Here is a 14,688-nt window from a genome sequence, read left to right on the forward strand (position 1 = left end):
CATTAGTAATCCGGCCCTGATAACAGTAATATGCAATGTTCCTGTGATGAAAGCCTGCTATTTACAGTATAAGACACCTGTCCTCTTTGAACTCCAGCCGAGAAATGGACTGGACATGCTCATGAAGCCTTTTACCATTGGCCCAGCCAGATCTAGTCAGGATTGGTTGAGTCAGTGCAGCCTACTCTATAATAGTTTGGTTCCTCTGCCCAAATATCATTCAGGATTACAGTAGTGCAGGATTTCAAGTGTATACACTGATATGTGGTGTCTAGATCAGTATTTCTTAGTAGACTCTTTCAAAAATAACTTGCTGTCACTCAGCTGCTGGTTTCTCCTTCCTATACTACAGCAATAATCTGTAAGCTATAGGCAGAGGGTAATGCAGAGAGGTAGTGATGGGTACGGAGGGGTCAGAGAAGTGGTGTAGAGAGGTAGTGATGGGTACGGAGGGGTCCGGGAGTAGGCAGAGAGGTAATGTTTAGTATGGAGGGGTCAGTAATACAGAGCAGAGAGGTAATGGTGAGTATGGAGAGGTCATGGGGAATCGTGCAGAGAGGTAATGGTGAATATAGAGTAGTCAGGGAAGTAGAGCAGAGAAGTAGTGCTGGGTATGGAGGAGTCCGGGAGTAGGCAGAGAGGTAATGTTTAGTATGGAGGGGTCAGTAATACAGAGCAGAGAGGTAATGGTGAGTATGGAAGGTACAGGGAGTTGCACAGAGAGGTAGTGCTGGAGTCTGCAGGAACAGGCTGCAGACAGGGTTAAATTCCCTCTAGGATTCTATTGTAGCACACAAACAGACCTGTGCATAACATGGGTTTAATTGATTTGTTGTTTTTGTGATTGGTTTCTAGTGCTTGGGTGGAGGATAAAACACTTTCTATTCTTGGGGGCGGGTGAGCGATGCCAGCTAGTTAACGGTGACTAGGCAGCCGAATTTGTGTCTAGCTAGAGTGAGGGTACCTGGTGTCATCCTCACAAAAATCTGCTGTGCAATTTGGGCTGTGACCAATAAAAAACAGTTTTCCAGCAAGAAGTTGTGCCTTCTGCCAGGTGACAATATGACAATATACATACATAAATTTATTCTGACTGCCGGGATCCTGACTGTCAGTCAATCTTATGTATTCCGTTTAAAGAACCATTTTTATTAGACACTTTGTTTGTCTTTTTTATATTGTTCAGGTTAAGGACACTTAAATGACCAGGTGCTGTCTGAGCATATAGTAAATGTTCATGTTCAGTGGAATTAAAGTTATTAACTGTCACTTTCCATTTTCTGGCTGTTATAGAGAGATCTTGGCACTCTTCCTACTAGCCACAGGGAGATCCTTGAAACTTGACGTGTCTTTCTCATATAACACTACGTTGTTAAATTGTTTCAAAAAGCATTGGAGATCTAGTGTTGACAGTTGTAAGGATTAGGACAGATATACATAATCTTTAACTGTTGGAGTATAAAGGTGTAATGATTATGACTGTACTTATTTAGTTCTATGAAACACACACACAAAAATGTTTAAGTGTTTCTCTGTTGATCTGTGCTCAGTTTATTTCTTATTCAGTGTACACATAATCCTCTGCTTTATCCATCCTTATCCTTGCCCTCTTGTCTCCTCCACTTGCTGTTTCCCCTTTTTGCTCTAATCAGTCAACCATCCAACCCCCTGCTTCTTTCCAACACCTTTCCTGTTCCTCCACTCTCAACCCTTCCTTCATGAGCTTGTTACCCCACCGCTAAGCCCCATTCCCTCCTGGTTCTGCCTGTCACCTCCAGGGCTGCCAAAATAAATTCTGGGCTCGGGTACAGCAACATCCCATGGGACCACAGCATGTTGGGTATGGCTGCACCAGTGGCGTAACTAGGGCAGGGCGAGCGGGGCATGTGCCCTGGGCACCATGGGACAGGTGGTGGCTGGGCAGGGGGGGGTGGGCGCCGCCGGCCACGGTACTGGCCCATCCTAGATAGCCAGTGTAGTGCCGTCCGCAGTGAGTGCGGTCAGCACTACACTTTTACACAGGACCGGCGTTAGGCTTCCCAGCGCCGGTCCTGTGCTGCACAGCTGAGCCCCTTCCCTCCCCCTGAGCGCTTGCCCAATAGCGCCAGGAGGAGGGTGGCAGGCAGGCTCATGCTGTGCATAACACACATCGCTGCCAGCGCTGGTGGCGATGTGTGTGTTAATCAGCAGCCAATGAGGGTCAGACAGACTCTCTCTTGTGTATTTGTCGGGGACGACGACACACACTTATACTGGGCCACTGCATCGGGGGGGACTACTGGGAGGGGACTACTACTGGGGGCACTGGTTTGGGGGGGCTACTACTGGGGGCACTGCATTGGGGGGGCACTACTATGGGGGTACTGCATCATGGGGGACCACTACTGGAGACTACTACTGGGGGGGACTACTACTTGGGGCACTGCATCAAGGGGGACTCCTACTTTGGGCACTATATAAAGGGCACTGTATAGGGGGGACTACTACTGGGGGCACTGCATTGGGGGGGACCACTACTGGGGACTACTACTGGGGGGGACTACTACTGGGGGCACTGCATCAAGGGGGACTCCTACTGGGGGCACTATATAAAGGGCACTGTATAGGATGGACTACTACTGGAGGCACTGCACAGGGGGGACAACTACAGGGGGCACTGAAAAGGGAGAACCACTAAAGGGGGCACTGCATAGGGGGGACAACTACTGGGGGCCTGCATAAGGGGAACAACTACTGGGGGCACTGTATAAGGGGCACTGCATATGGGGGATCACTACTGGGGACCTGCATATGGGTGATCACTACTGGGGGCACTGTATAAGGGGAACTAATGGGGGGCTGCATAAGGGGGACCACTACAGGGGGCACTGTGTAAGGGGCCCTGCATATGGTTGACAATTACTGGGGGCCTGTATAAGGGGAACTAATCGGGGGCTGCATAAGGGGGACCACTACTGGGAATACTGTATAAGGGGCACTACTGGGGTCCTGCACAAGAGGGACCACTACTGGGGGCATTGTATACTGGGGGTACTATATAAGGGGTACTACTGGGGGCCTGCATAAGGGGGACCACTACTAAGGGCACTGCATAGGGGGGACTGTATAAAGGGCACTGCAGTAGGGTGCATATTGAAAGAAATGTTCCCAGTGACAAGAAAGGGGTGTGTGTCAAGTTGACATGCCCCATTTTTAAGTGGCCATGCCCCTTGTGACCACTCCAATTTTCCAGCGCTCGTCTGCAGCGCACACACATGGGGGTTGGGGCGGGCTCCATTTTAAAATTTGCCCTGGGATCCAAATACCCTTGTTACGCCACTGGGCTGCACCCATTTGTGGGTGGGTCTAGTATGTGAGAAGCACCCACTCTCAGGAGCATGGCATAGCACCCAGCAGCTGGGACTAAAGTATTCACTATTAGGATGGTGGGGCAGTCCCATAATAGCTGCATTTTTAGCTGGATGTACAGTATTTAGATGCTAAAATGTAACAGACAAAAATTAAAGTGCAACTATTTTGTACATCCCTCATATTAATAACACATAAACAAAATCTATTTTTTGTCATAGAGATAGATGAATGACTGATTTCATTTTCACATAACATCAAGTCATCTTAAACACACACATTCCGCTGCTTGTATCCTTTCCCACTGCTCCATGCTCCTTCCTCACTATCTACCCTATCTGTGTCACCCCTGTCTGTCTGCCCCTCCCCTTTAGAATGTAAGCTCTCACGAGCAGGGCCCTCGTCCCTCAAGTGCTTCTCCTTCCCCTACTTATATTATCAATTACTCCTAACTCCTCAATTGCCACCTAACACTTGGTTGCTGACGTGCTGCTGCTTGTGTTATGCAGCTATGTTTATAAACCATGTCCTTGTCCTGCATTGTTTTGTATTACTAGTATTAACTGTTTTTCTTGTGTGCTCATTTATGTACTGTGTAAGGCGCTGCAGAACCTTTGTGGTGCCATATAAATAAAGGATAATAATAATAATAATATGATGTAATATGATATATGTATATTATGTAATATGATTCACAGGTTGACCCTAATGTGTCTTTTTCCGCAGTGTGACTGTGCCTATATACTAATGCCGCTACCGATGGTATTCATAGAGAGACGTCCACCGGCTGTGGCACTTATCTGCTGCTTTTCGTATTAAGACGCACCATCGATCCCACATCGGTTGCACCATGAACATTGCACAAGCCCTATGGAGGGGCAGAATGTCTGTCTGACCATGGCTGCTGAAATTAGTGCCCTGTGGAGGCGCAGAATGTCTGTCTGAACATGGCTACCATAATTCGTGCAACTGCGGAAAAAGCCACGGTCATTGACCACGGCAAAGCCACAGTAGCTGACCACGGCACAGCCACGTCTGGCTAGCCACCCCCCTGTTGCCACTGAAATTGATTCTCTCACTGTTCATATTTATTCTGCTACTTTTGGCAGTAACCATCGCAACGCATGCACAGTGTGCCTCGGCGGCGTGCACAGACTGAATAAATCGCCCTCTTGCATAGGGATTATTATATTTGGGAATAGTCAGGTTTCATAAAATCCATAAAGTACTGTAGAAAAGAGTTATTAACATTATTCATAATAAATATGAAAGAATGATTTGTGTCACTGAAATAGCCATTGTGATTTATCTACAGATCACTGTGAAGATATGTATTTGCTTATATGCTGTATATTATGGATTATCAATGGGGTTGAAGTCAGGGCTCTGTGGCGGCCAGTCAAGTTCTATTACACCAAACATGGCAAACCATTTCTTGATGGACCTCACCCTGCTTATGGGGGCACTGTCATACTGACACAGGAGAGTTTTTCCCCAACTTGTTACCATAAAGTCGAAAGCAATTCATTTTCTTGCATCTCATTGTAAGCTGTAGCATTATGATTTCCATTCACTGGAACTGAGGGGCACAAGTCAAACTATGAAAAGCCCCAGACCATTATACAGTGTACTATAACACTGCTATGCAAAGCCCCAGACCATTATACATTGTACTATAACGCTGCTATGCAAAGCCCCAGACCATTATACAGTGTACTATAACACTGCTATGCAAAGCCCCAGACCATTATACAGTGTACTATAACACTGCTATGCAAAGCCCCAGACCATTATACAGTGTACTATAACACTACTATGCAAAGCCCCAGACCATTATACAGTGTACTATAACACTGCTATGCAAAGCCCCAGACCATTATACAGTGTACTATAACGCTGCTATGCAAAGCCCCAGACCATTATACAGTGTACTATACAGTGTACTATAACGCTGCTATGCAAAGCCCCAGACCATTATACAGTGTACTATAACACTGCTATGCAAAGCCCCAGACCATTATACAGTGTACTATAACGCTGCTATGCAAAGCCCCAGACCATTATACAGTGTACTATAACGCTGCTATGCAAAGCCCCAGACCATTATACAGTGTACTATAACACTGCTATGCTCATACTTGCCGATTTTAGTGAACTTCTCTCTGGGAGAAGGCCAGAGAGGAATTGCTGCTGACAGTTTCTGGGGAAGGCGCCAGACTGTAGATGTCATTAGGCTCCAGCACAGCAGTAATGTTGTGATTCACAGGTCTGCGAGGAGGTGGTGGGGCTAAACGACAATGTTTGCATGAGTTTAGCACTGCCTCTCTGTATGTACGGACTCGCAAATTCTCTGCATAATCTCCCCATCCTGCCCACTTCACTAGGAAGTGGGAAAGATGCAAGAGATTAGCCTACTCTCCCGGGAGTGTGTGGGGGGGGAAGGGCTACCCAAAAAATCGTGACTCTCCCACAATTTCCGGGACAGTAGGTAAGTATGGCTATGTTATGATATTGCTATGCTGTTACACTAAGCTGAGACTATTATGCTATTATACTATTATCCATCAATACTGCTAAGCTGATCCTGTGTCACTGCCATGTTACTGCTGAAACACTACTGTGCTGCTGTGACTACTAAATACAGTACCAGTGTGTTGATTTATCATTATCACTGTGAATATTACTTGAAACTGGCCGGCTTTATGACCTATACAATCAAAATGAAAGTAGTCATGCAGTAGTTCCTGGTGCTTTTTAAAGATCAATTGAATGATTTGCTGTCACTCTTTTTGGAAGAGAGAGCTGCACATCAGGAAGAGGTGAAAAAGCCTTGATGGTTGGAGTGGAAGCACCAACTGACAACTTGCCATTGGATCCCATTATACCAAAAATAAAATTGGGTGATAATTCAGATACCTTTCTGACGGAATCAGTATGATTTACCGCCGGCCGCCCAGCAAGGGTGACAATCCCGATCGTTAATTAAGGTAAGTATCGCTGACCTTTCTCCCCCTAACTCTCCCTTAGGGGTGCCTAACCTAACCTCACCTCCGAGTGCCTAACCCTAACCCCCCCTCTAAGTGCCTAAACCTAACACCCCCTTCCCCGCAGCCTAACCCCAAGTCTCCCGGGAAGTGCCTAGCCCTAACCTCCCCCCGGGGGTGACTAACCCTAACCCCCCATTCCCCTAGCCTAACCCTCCCAGGGGGATGCCTAAAACTTAGTCCCCCCGGAAGCCCCTAACCTAAAACTATGGCTGTCCGCGCCCGGCGCCCGGCTTACCTTCGATCGGGATGGCGGGAGTCGGGCTCCCGGCATAGGTAAAATAACAGGTGTCGGGATTTCGACACCTGTCATTAGACCCTTGCCGGGATTAGACAGTCAGGATGCAGGCGGTTGGCTTCAGACCATCGGCATCCCGACTGCATACCTTTCTGACAACTTTTGAATGTGTCGCCATTATGCAGAAATGACCTAAGGATACCTGGTCAATTTGATTCTCTCTATTACTGGCAGGAGAGGCTAAACTAGCATTTACAGCTCTGTCTGATAAGGAGCCAGTGGCCAAAGAGGAAATAAAATGTCAACTGTGAACTATCGGCTTTGGATACAGAATCTTATCAACAGAGGTTCCGCACTAAGGCCCTCATTCAGAGCCACTCGCTAGCGGCAGTACGCTCTTTCCGAGCGATGTTCGCACATCTGCGCATGCGTACGGATCGTTATACGCATGCGCGAACCAGTCAGTGCGGCCGAAATTCATGTGCTCGCAATATAGCGAATGCCTGCTATTTTGAGTGACAGAATGAGGCGTATGTGGGTGGTAACAGGGGAAGGTGCTTGAAAATGGGGAGTGGAGATCCGAACGCAGGCGTGCTTAAAGGTCAAAACGGGCGTTTTATGGGTGTGCATAATTAATACAGCAGCGTCATTGACCATGTCACTGGGTTATTTTATAGCCAGAACTGCTCGCAAGATTGTGGTAGCAAAAACCAACCACAAGAATAGCGAGCAGTTCATAAGCTGGTCGATGTACTCGATTAATCTAATAAATAGCGGACATGACGTATGGTGCGAGCGGCCAGGGGGCGTTTTTAACAAATAAACGAGCGTATGTTTTGCTCACTCGTTCAGACTTAGAGGTGTGAACAGACTGCAATTTGCGAACGGATCATTTGAATAGCCACCCCTTGTTTTTGAACGAACGACCGCAAATAGCGAACGGCTCTGAATCAGGCCCTAAGTCACTGTCCTTGGCACATGTAGATTGATGGACCATGCTTCTAAGTGGCTGCAGCCGGTGCTTGATACTACATAACAATTAATGGAGGTGATTGTGGTGTGTGTTTATTTACCTACTTCCAGCTCGGCTGGCATACTAGGTCATGATTCATCAAGTGGAGAAATTGACTGTAGCAATCCATTTGATGGAGAATGCTCTGGCAGCGGAGAAGTAGGTTGGTCCACTGCCAGCACTGGGATATCCTCCGTTTGGGTCCTAACAGGTTCAGATGTGTACTCCTGCATCTATTCTCAATGCGATGTGAGTAAGCCACCAGGTCCCGGGCAACTCTGCTTGCGTCGAGTGTCTTTTTGTGCAATGCGCTGTGACTAGATGCACCAGAAGGCTGTGCTGATTATTTTGATATATGACACTTGTATATCTGTGTGCAACTGAGGGCCTGACTTAGAGCCGCTCGCTAGATGCGATCGCTCGCTCCCAGCGTATGCAAATCCAGCGCACGCCCAGCAAGGCAGGAGATTGCATGGCAAGGCATTAGCTCGCCCACTATGTCTTGGCGAGCGATCACTTTGTGTATGCAGACGCCCACCAGCCATTCATAAGAGGCCCACTTGCACACGTCATCTCCTGAAAGAGCATGAAAACATTGGTACATCGAGCACCATCGGATGTGCTCGCAGCGCTTGAGGTTGACTATACCTGGCCACAAGCACTGCGATCACTTCAGTGTGAAATACAAGCAGGTGACGTGTACAATGACGCTGCCTGTTAATTATGCACGCCTATGAAACGCCATTAAAACACACAGGCACGCTTGCGTTCGTACCTCCACTCCCCCGTTTCTACTGGCCTGCCCCTGTTACCACCCACAAACGGCCTCTTCTGTCACTCATTCAACTGGGCTGTCTATGTTGGACGAGCGAGCGCTTCCCGATCTGTCACAGTGGTTCGCGTATGCGCATTGTGATGCATACACATGCGCAGAATGCAAATATCGGCCAGCTACGACCGATCGCATCCTAGCGAGCAGTTCTGTATCAGGTCCTGAGTCTGTAAAGGGAACTTGGCTGCAGCCGTTGCATCGTAGCACTTCATATCCTGACTGAGAGAGTCAGTCGCACACAGATATTCAAGTGTCACATATCAAATTAATCAGCACAGTCACCTGGTGCTCCCAGTAGCGTCTCATTGCAACTTAGATGCATTTTCAACAAAACAAAGGCAAAAAAGATGCCCGGCACTAGCAGAGTCTCATGAGACCTGGCACACTGAAAGAGGCTGTTTGACATGGCTGCAGCAAAGGTGTGCGATCACACATATGTAGTTCAGCAGAGGTTGTCACCTGCAGCTTGAATGCCATCACTTGTATTTGTGATTCCATGGGTGCCTGAATCTAATGCATCACGGCTTGCGGTCTATGGTTTCTCTCTACACCGAGAGTTTTATTGGCCAGTCAGGGAAAATCCAGTCCCATTTGGTATGGAGTCAAACCTGTGTCTGGTACTGGCTGCCACTGTGTATCCTTCCAGTAGAGGGAGCATACTGAGGCTAACTGTCCTCAGATGAATTGGAAATCTTTACTATGGGTACACCAATGATTCAGGTACTGGTTCCAATTGAACATAAGTTGGCCATGAGCATGGTGAATTTGGGCCCTGCCAACACTTTAATTATGCAGAGTCTGCTCACCAATGAGAAAGTTTATTATGATCAACCTATGTGTATTGGCTGCATACATAGGGATGTGCAAACATATCCAACTGCTCTAATCCCTTAAACTATGAAAGTGGAAACTGCCACATTAAGGGCACGATCCAGAGGTAGATGCTATTGTAGCCACAGCTGCATTTATTTACACAGCTTTGACTGCGTCTTTAAGCTAATGCCGTGGGCTTCCTACTCAGACACCCACCGGCTGTATCACTACATTAAGACGCACCATCAAATGCATTGGTTGCACCATTGTATGCATTGCGGAGATTGCACCTACCTTATGGCATGTGCAACTTCTCTCTCTGAACATGGCTGCCGGAGTCATTGCATCTTTGGATGCAGTAGTTGACTGTGACACACCCACAACATGCCCGCGTCTGGCTAGCCAACCCACTGTTACTTCACAGAAATGATCATTGAATTTGCATGAATCTGCATGCACTTTGGTCTGTGCTTTGTAATTTAACCATCAGGACGTATGCACAGTATGACTTGGACGTATTCACAGACATAAAACATTGACCACTGGCATGCGGAATCAACAGTACATGCACCTCTAAATCATGCCCTAAGGGTGGAGAGTTACCCTTATTTGCTGGCCTCTGTGTTGCTTGGTCAGGATTGGCCAATATTTTTCTCCCTTTGTGAAGAATAGGATAGTCCATTGTAATTCCCTTCTGAAACATGTGGAGAAACATTTCCCCTTTCTCCTGATCATTTTTCTAACTGGGTAAATATTGGAGCTGGAAACAGATAAAAATTTTTTATAATGATTGGGGACCTGATTCAGAAGTGGACACTAATGAAGTAGTGGCTGCGACTTTTGTTGCATCTGCTACTGCAAATTTATGCTAATGTGGCAGCTGTAGGGCTTCCTACTGAGACACCCATGGCTGTAATCACTATGCAAATAGTCACACAATCAAGCGGACATTTGCCACACCATCAGACATTACAGCAACCTTAAGGTTGCTTAGAATGTCTGACGGTATATAATTCATAACGCTGGGTATTAGTACTAATTGGTAACAAGCAAAACTGAATTGAACTGCTGCATGATCACAGGTTTAAAGCATATGTAATGTCTTTCTTTCCAACTGATACAGATCTTAAGATATGTAAGGAGCTCCTTGCGAGCAAGTTGTCAGCTCAAGTGGCACATGATAACACAACATCGTCTACTGCTTCAGTTTCTCTTGCAAATGCTGCTGCCAGTAAACAATTGACATTTTTCAATAGACCCACTAGTGATGAGGATGAGTCAACTCAGTGCACTTGAGTGAAACTACATTATGATATCTTGTCAGGCTTAAAAGAGTTGCCCACAATTATTGACACCTGCACCAATACTCAATCTGATACATTAAGCGTCAATAGAATGGTGGAGGATTATTTTAATGACGGTGTACAAATTAGCATATCACACAGTCCCTTTGAATACCGGGAGGAAAAAAGGGAATTTGGAGCCACTTGTATAAACTAGCTTTGCTTTACAGTGTGTACTCGGAAAGCCAGGAACCTTGTGAGCAAAATGAATATGAGGCTATCTCCTCAAAACTTGAAAAAACTTATGTTCATAAGTGGGCCTTTCACGATCCAGTCTGACACTGGGAGACAGGTACTTCTTTCTGGATTCAATTAATACCGCTGACTGGACTACAAGAAAAATGCTATAGTATTATGTTTTCATGTTTACCTACTGTTACAATCCTATTCAGAACTCAGGAGGGGTTTCTCTGCCACAGTTCCCCACCCCCACCCCTTCCCTCAGGATGCCTCTGCAACCCTGTATCAGGCCTTATGTGTATGCATTCAGTAGCTGACTGTTCTGATGGGGCACTGTAGGAAGTGAACATTTAACCTTACTTAGTATTGTTGATGTATATTTACTGAGGTTAGAATATGATGCTTTTATTACAACCACATTGCATATCTATCCTGTGAAAAACTTTCATAATTTAATTTAATTTATTTTAATGCCATGTCCAAGTGGCAGGCTGAGACTGTGGATTAGCCGCATGTAGGAAAGTGTGTCTTGTCTGTTGTTACAGTATTCTTATAGTTTCAGAAATTTTTTTGTATTATATGAATGCCAAAGCCAAACAATAGACCAGCAATGTTGTATAGCTGTATTTACACATGCACACCAGTTTTTCTTATGTCTTCCTTTAACCTTTCAGTTTATCTTCATTTGGATATTGAGCTGTAAAATAAAAGAATGTGATGTTTACAATAAATACAGACCTAGGAGCCGTCAGAGCAATGTCAGTCACACCTATTCCTAATCCTGCTTTACAGCGAGTATGACATTATGACTGAGAGGGTGCAGTGGTGATATTGTGAGTCCTTGAACACTAATCCCCGTGTCCTTACAAAACTAATTTCATGGCCATTACAATAAGCTTTGAGACATAAAAGAGAACGAACTTTGCTGGAACTTGATCATCTAATCTACAGTACTTGCAGTCTAATATCTTTTAATGTCTTTTTTTGCCCTTTTGAACTGAGGTTTTCATTATCGAAACATTATCGATTTATGCTGCATTCAATATTTTAAATTGCTTTACATGTTATTATCCTAAAATGTAGTTCTAGTGATATCACAGGTGCTGAGGTTGCTCATAATCAAATGCCCACTGTTATCATGTGTTTCCGTACCATTGCCTTGCATCCCCTGTTTGGCTTTCTCACATTTTCTTCTTTAGTTTTTCCAACTCACCTTTTGCTTTTTGCACTGATTGCTTAACCGCACCCTTCTCTTCCCATGTCTCAGTGCAGCCTATATGGGAACCCCAAGAAGCAGCTGCACTAAGGACTGAGGGCCTGATTCAGCAAGGAGTGCACGGATGCAGACGCACGCAATCAGTCGATGGTTTTGCTCTGCGCATGTGTATGCATCGCAGTGCACTTGTGCGAACTAGCTATTGCGATGGGAACTGCATTTGCAGAGGCTACGCAGACCTAGAGCACAGTGATTAACAGGAAGTGGCATTTGTGGGTGGTTGGGCAAGAGCAGACGTGCCTGTGCGTTTGGACAGCTTTTCAGAGGCGTGAATAATTAAGCCCTTTCGGCGACGGACGTAGCCTGAGGTCTAGTTGCACACAGGAAGTCTCGCTATGTCTGCGGGAGGGTCTGGTCAACCGCTATTGTGCGTATGGGTCCGATGGTTCTCGATGTTACCGATGTTTCCGCTGTTTTGCCAGGTATAGAGGACGCAAGTAAAGGGATGTGGGTGGTATTATGTAGTGCTGGGTGTCTGCTTATTCTGCTACGATTGCCGTGCGTATGCATTCATTAGCATATTCTCACGGTGGCCGGGTGCGTGCAGCTGATCCGTGTGTTCCTTGCTGAATCAGACGCTGAGATCCCTCTTAGTGACCCTGTTTATAGTGCAGCTGGAAAATTACATCACGTACAAATCACAGTAGAAGTCACCATCTAAGTTTACTATTTGCCAAGCTCAGTAGAGATTCTTTTTGTTTACATAGGATACACTAATTGGGCCTGATTCTGAGTTGCATGCAATGCAGATAGTTGAGCAAATGGTTGATTTTTTTCATTTGCACATGCAGTAGCTAAAATGTTATACCACACATGCATCCCATGTTGTGGGCACACAGAGTCGCAGTAGCGATTGTGACTGGGAGGTGGCTATTCAGAGGCACAGAGATGTACCATCTTGTGGATGCGTTATGGGAGTGTTGTGGGCATTGTAGGACTGGGGCATAAAGGGCCCACCGGGGGAATGCAATGATAGGGGACCATGCGTAAAGGGTGTGGCCAGCCTCCACAGTAGCATGACTCTCCATTAGGCAAATTTTGGTGTAGTTTCTATAGAAGCAAACCAAGAACCGATGTTTAGCAGTGGTCCTGCTTGACCTGGTAACTGACCCTCTAATAGAGTAACAATGTAGAATTCAGTGCACAGTCTGAAACACGGCACCTAGAGGATGGGGTGGGGACCTCAGGCAGTGGGGCCCACCAGCGATTTCCCCTGTACCCCTGTGGGCCAGTTCTACCCAGCTTCTAACTGTCATTTTTTAAACACTTAACAGTTAGGAACTGATTGGTTGGAGCACCATTTAGGATTAGCAATGAGTGATAACAAAAATATCACTCATTGATAAATGAGGCCCTTAATCACCTACTGTACATTGGAGGCCATACTCTCATGCAGAATCTGAATCTAGCATGGGCGTCTGATGGAAGCATCTAAAAATACACCAAGCAGTATTGCTGCATCTAAAGACAGACAAACTGTGCATCTCAGTCCTTGCACATTCAGCACACACCAGGGGAAGGGCTGATCCCAGCATTAGCATAAACTGTCAGAGTTCGTCAGAAGGCGCTAAAGCAGTTGCAGCAGTGTGTGACTCAAACTCATTTTACGGTATTTCAATTGTCCTATTTTGGCTGGGATATTACAATATGTAAGAATACTTTTATACTATCCATACTTTCAATTGAAAATTCATATCCACTAATTAATTATAAGCTGACTTACAAATTATTGTTATTATTAACTTTTTCTGTCATCTCCTCATGGGAAAATAAACATTAAATTACTTGTCACTATAAAGCGCGCAAGCTATGTGTAAAGTTTAGCTTACTTGTATCAATTTCAAAATATAGCAGTCTGTGCTCTGACATCACACATCCATCTTATATATTATATATTATATATATATATATATATGCAAGAAAGGGGTGGTATACGGCGCTAAGTCCTTCAATAATGTCACTTAAAGTCTTTTCCTCAAGTGAAGCACTCCCCAAACATCCAAGGTGGCAGCTCCTTTTCCCATCCACTGTAGTTCCAACAGCTTAAATTCTACAAAACAAAAAGTGGAAAAGGGCGCCTCCTAGTGCAATATCGTACAATAGCCAAGATACCCTTCACCAGTTAATTCACCTTCTATGTGGTGGAGGTGTACCTTGTAAAGTGGAATTCACCACAGTTTTGACAACATGAACAATCAATATCCATCCTCAAAGCTCCGTACTCTCATTCAATGATAGCACATGCAGAGAGGCCTATATGGGCTAGATGTCAATAACTTGATGTCCCTCCTCTTCAGGAGTATGAGCTCTTTAACAGCAAGTTAGCCCACTTTTGCATTATTACCCAACGCATTTCGTCAAATATCGACTTTTTCAGGGGTGTTTAATATCCAAACAGATATGCCCAATAAATACTTCAATTCTTTATCTGATGCACTGCCTGACAAGGGAACTGAGCACACATGCAGAGAATAGTCATCCTCACTGAATTGAGTACATCTGAGGAATATTAATTCAAAACCATTGCCTCAAGAAAGCTTGAAACACTCATTGGAAATTAAGCATATCAAAAAGGAGTGATTTATTTAAACCAGCGGTGGCC

General features: G+C 45.4%; 1 protein-coding gene across 2 annotated transcripts in view; it reads right to left on the bottom strand.

Annotated features, from left to right (window-relative positions):
- Positions 1-10,708: 10,708 nt before the first annotated feature.
- LOC148521799 (keratin, type I cytoskeletal 19-like) overlaps positions 10,709-14,688 on the bottom strand; it is a 33,492-nt gene continuing 29,512 nt past the window's right edge. For both annotated transcript variants that reach the window (XM_088474666.1, XM_088474667.1), the window contains exon 7: positions 10,709-11,507. In XM_088474666.1, the coding sequence (XP_088330792.1) occupies positions 11,492-11,507 (16 nt within the window). In that variant the 3' untranslated portion in view covers positions 10,709-11,491. The remainder of the gene's footprint in view (positions 11,508-14,688) is intronic.

Source organism: Taudactylus pleione, unplaced genomic scaffold (genome assembly GCF_031769625.1).
Source record: "Taudactylus pleione unplaced genomic scaffold, aTauple2 ptg000155l, whole genome shotgun sequence".
In the NCBI taxonomy this organism is placed as follows: Eukaryota; Metazoa; Chordata; class Amphibia; order Anura; family Myobatrachidae; genus Taudactylus; species Taudactylus pleione.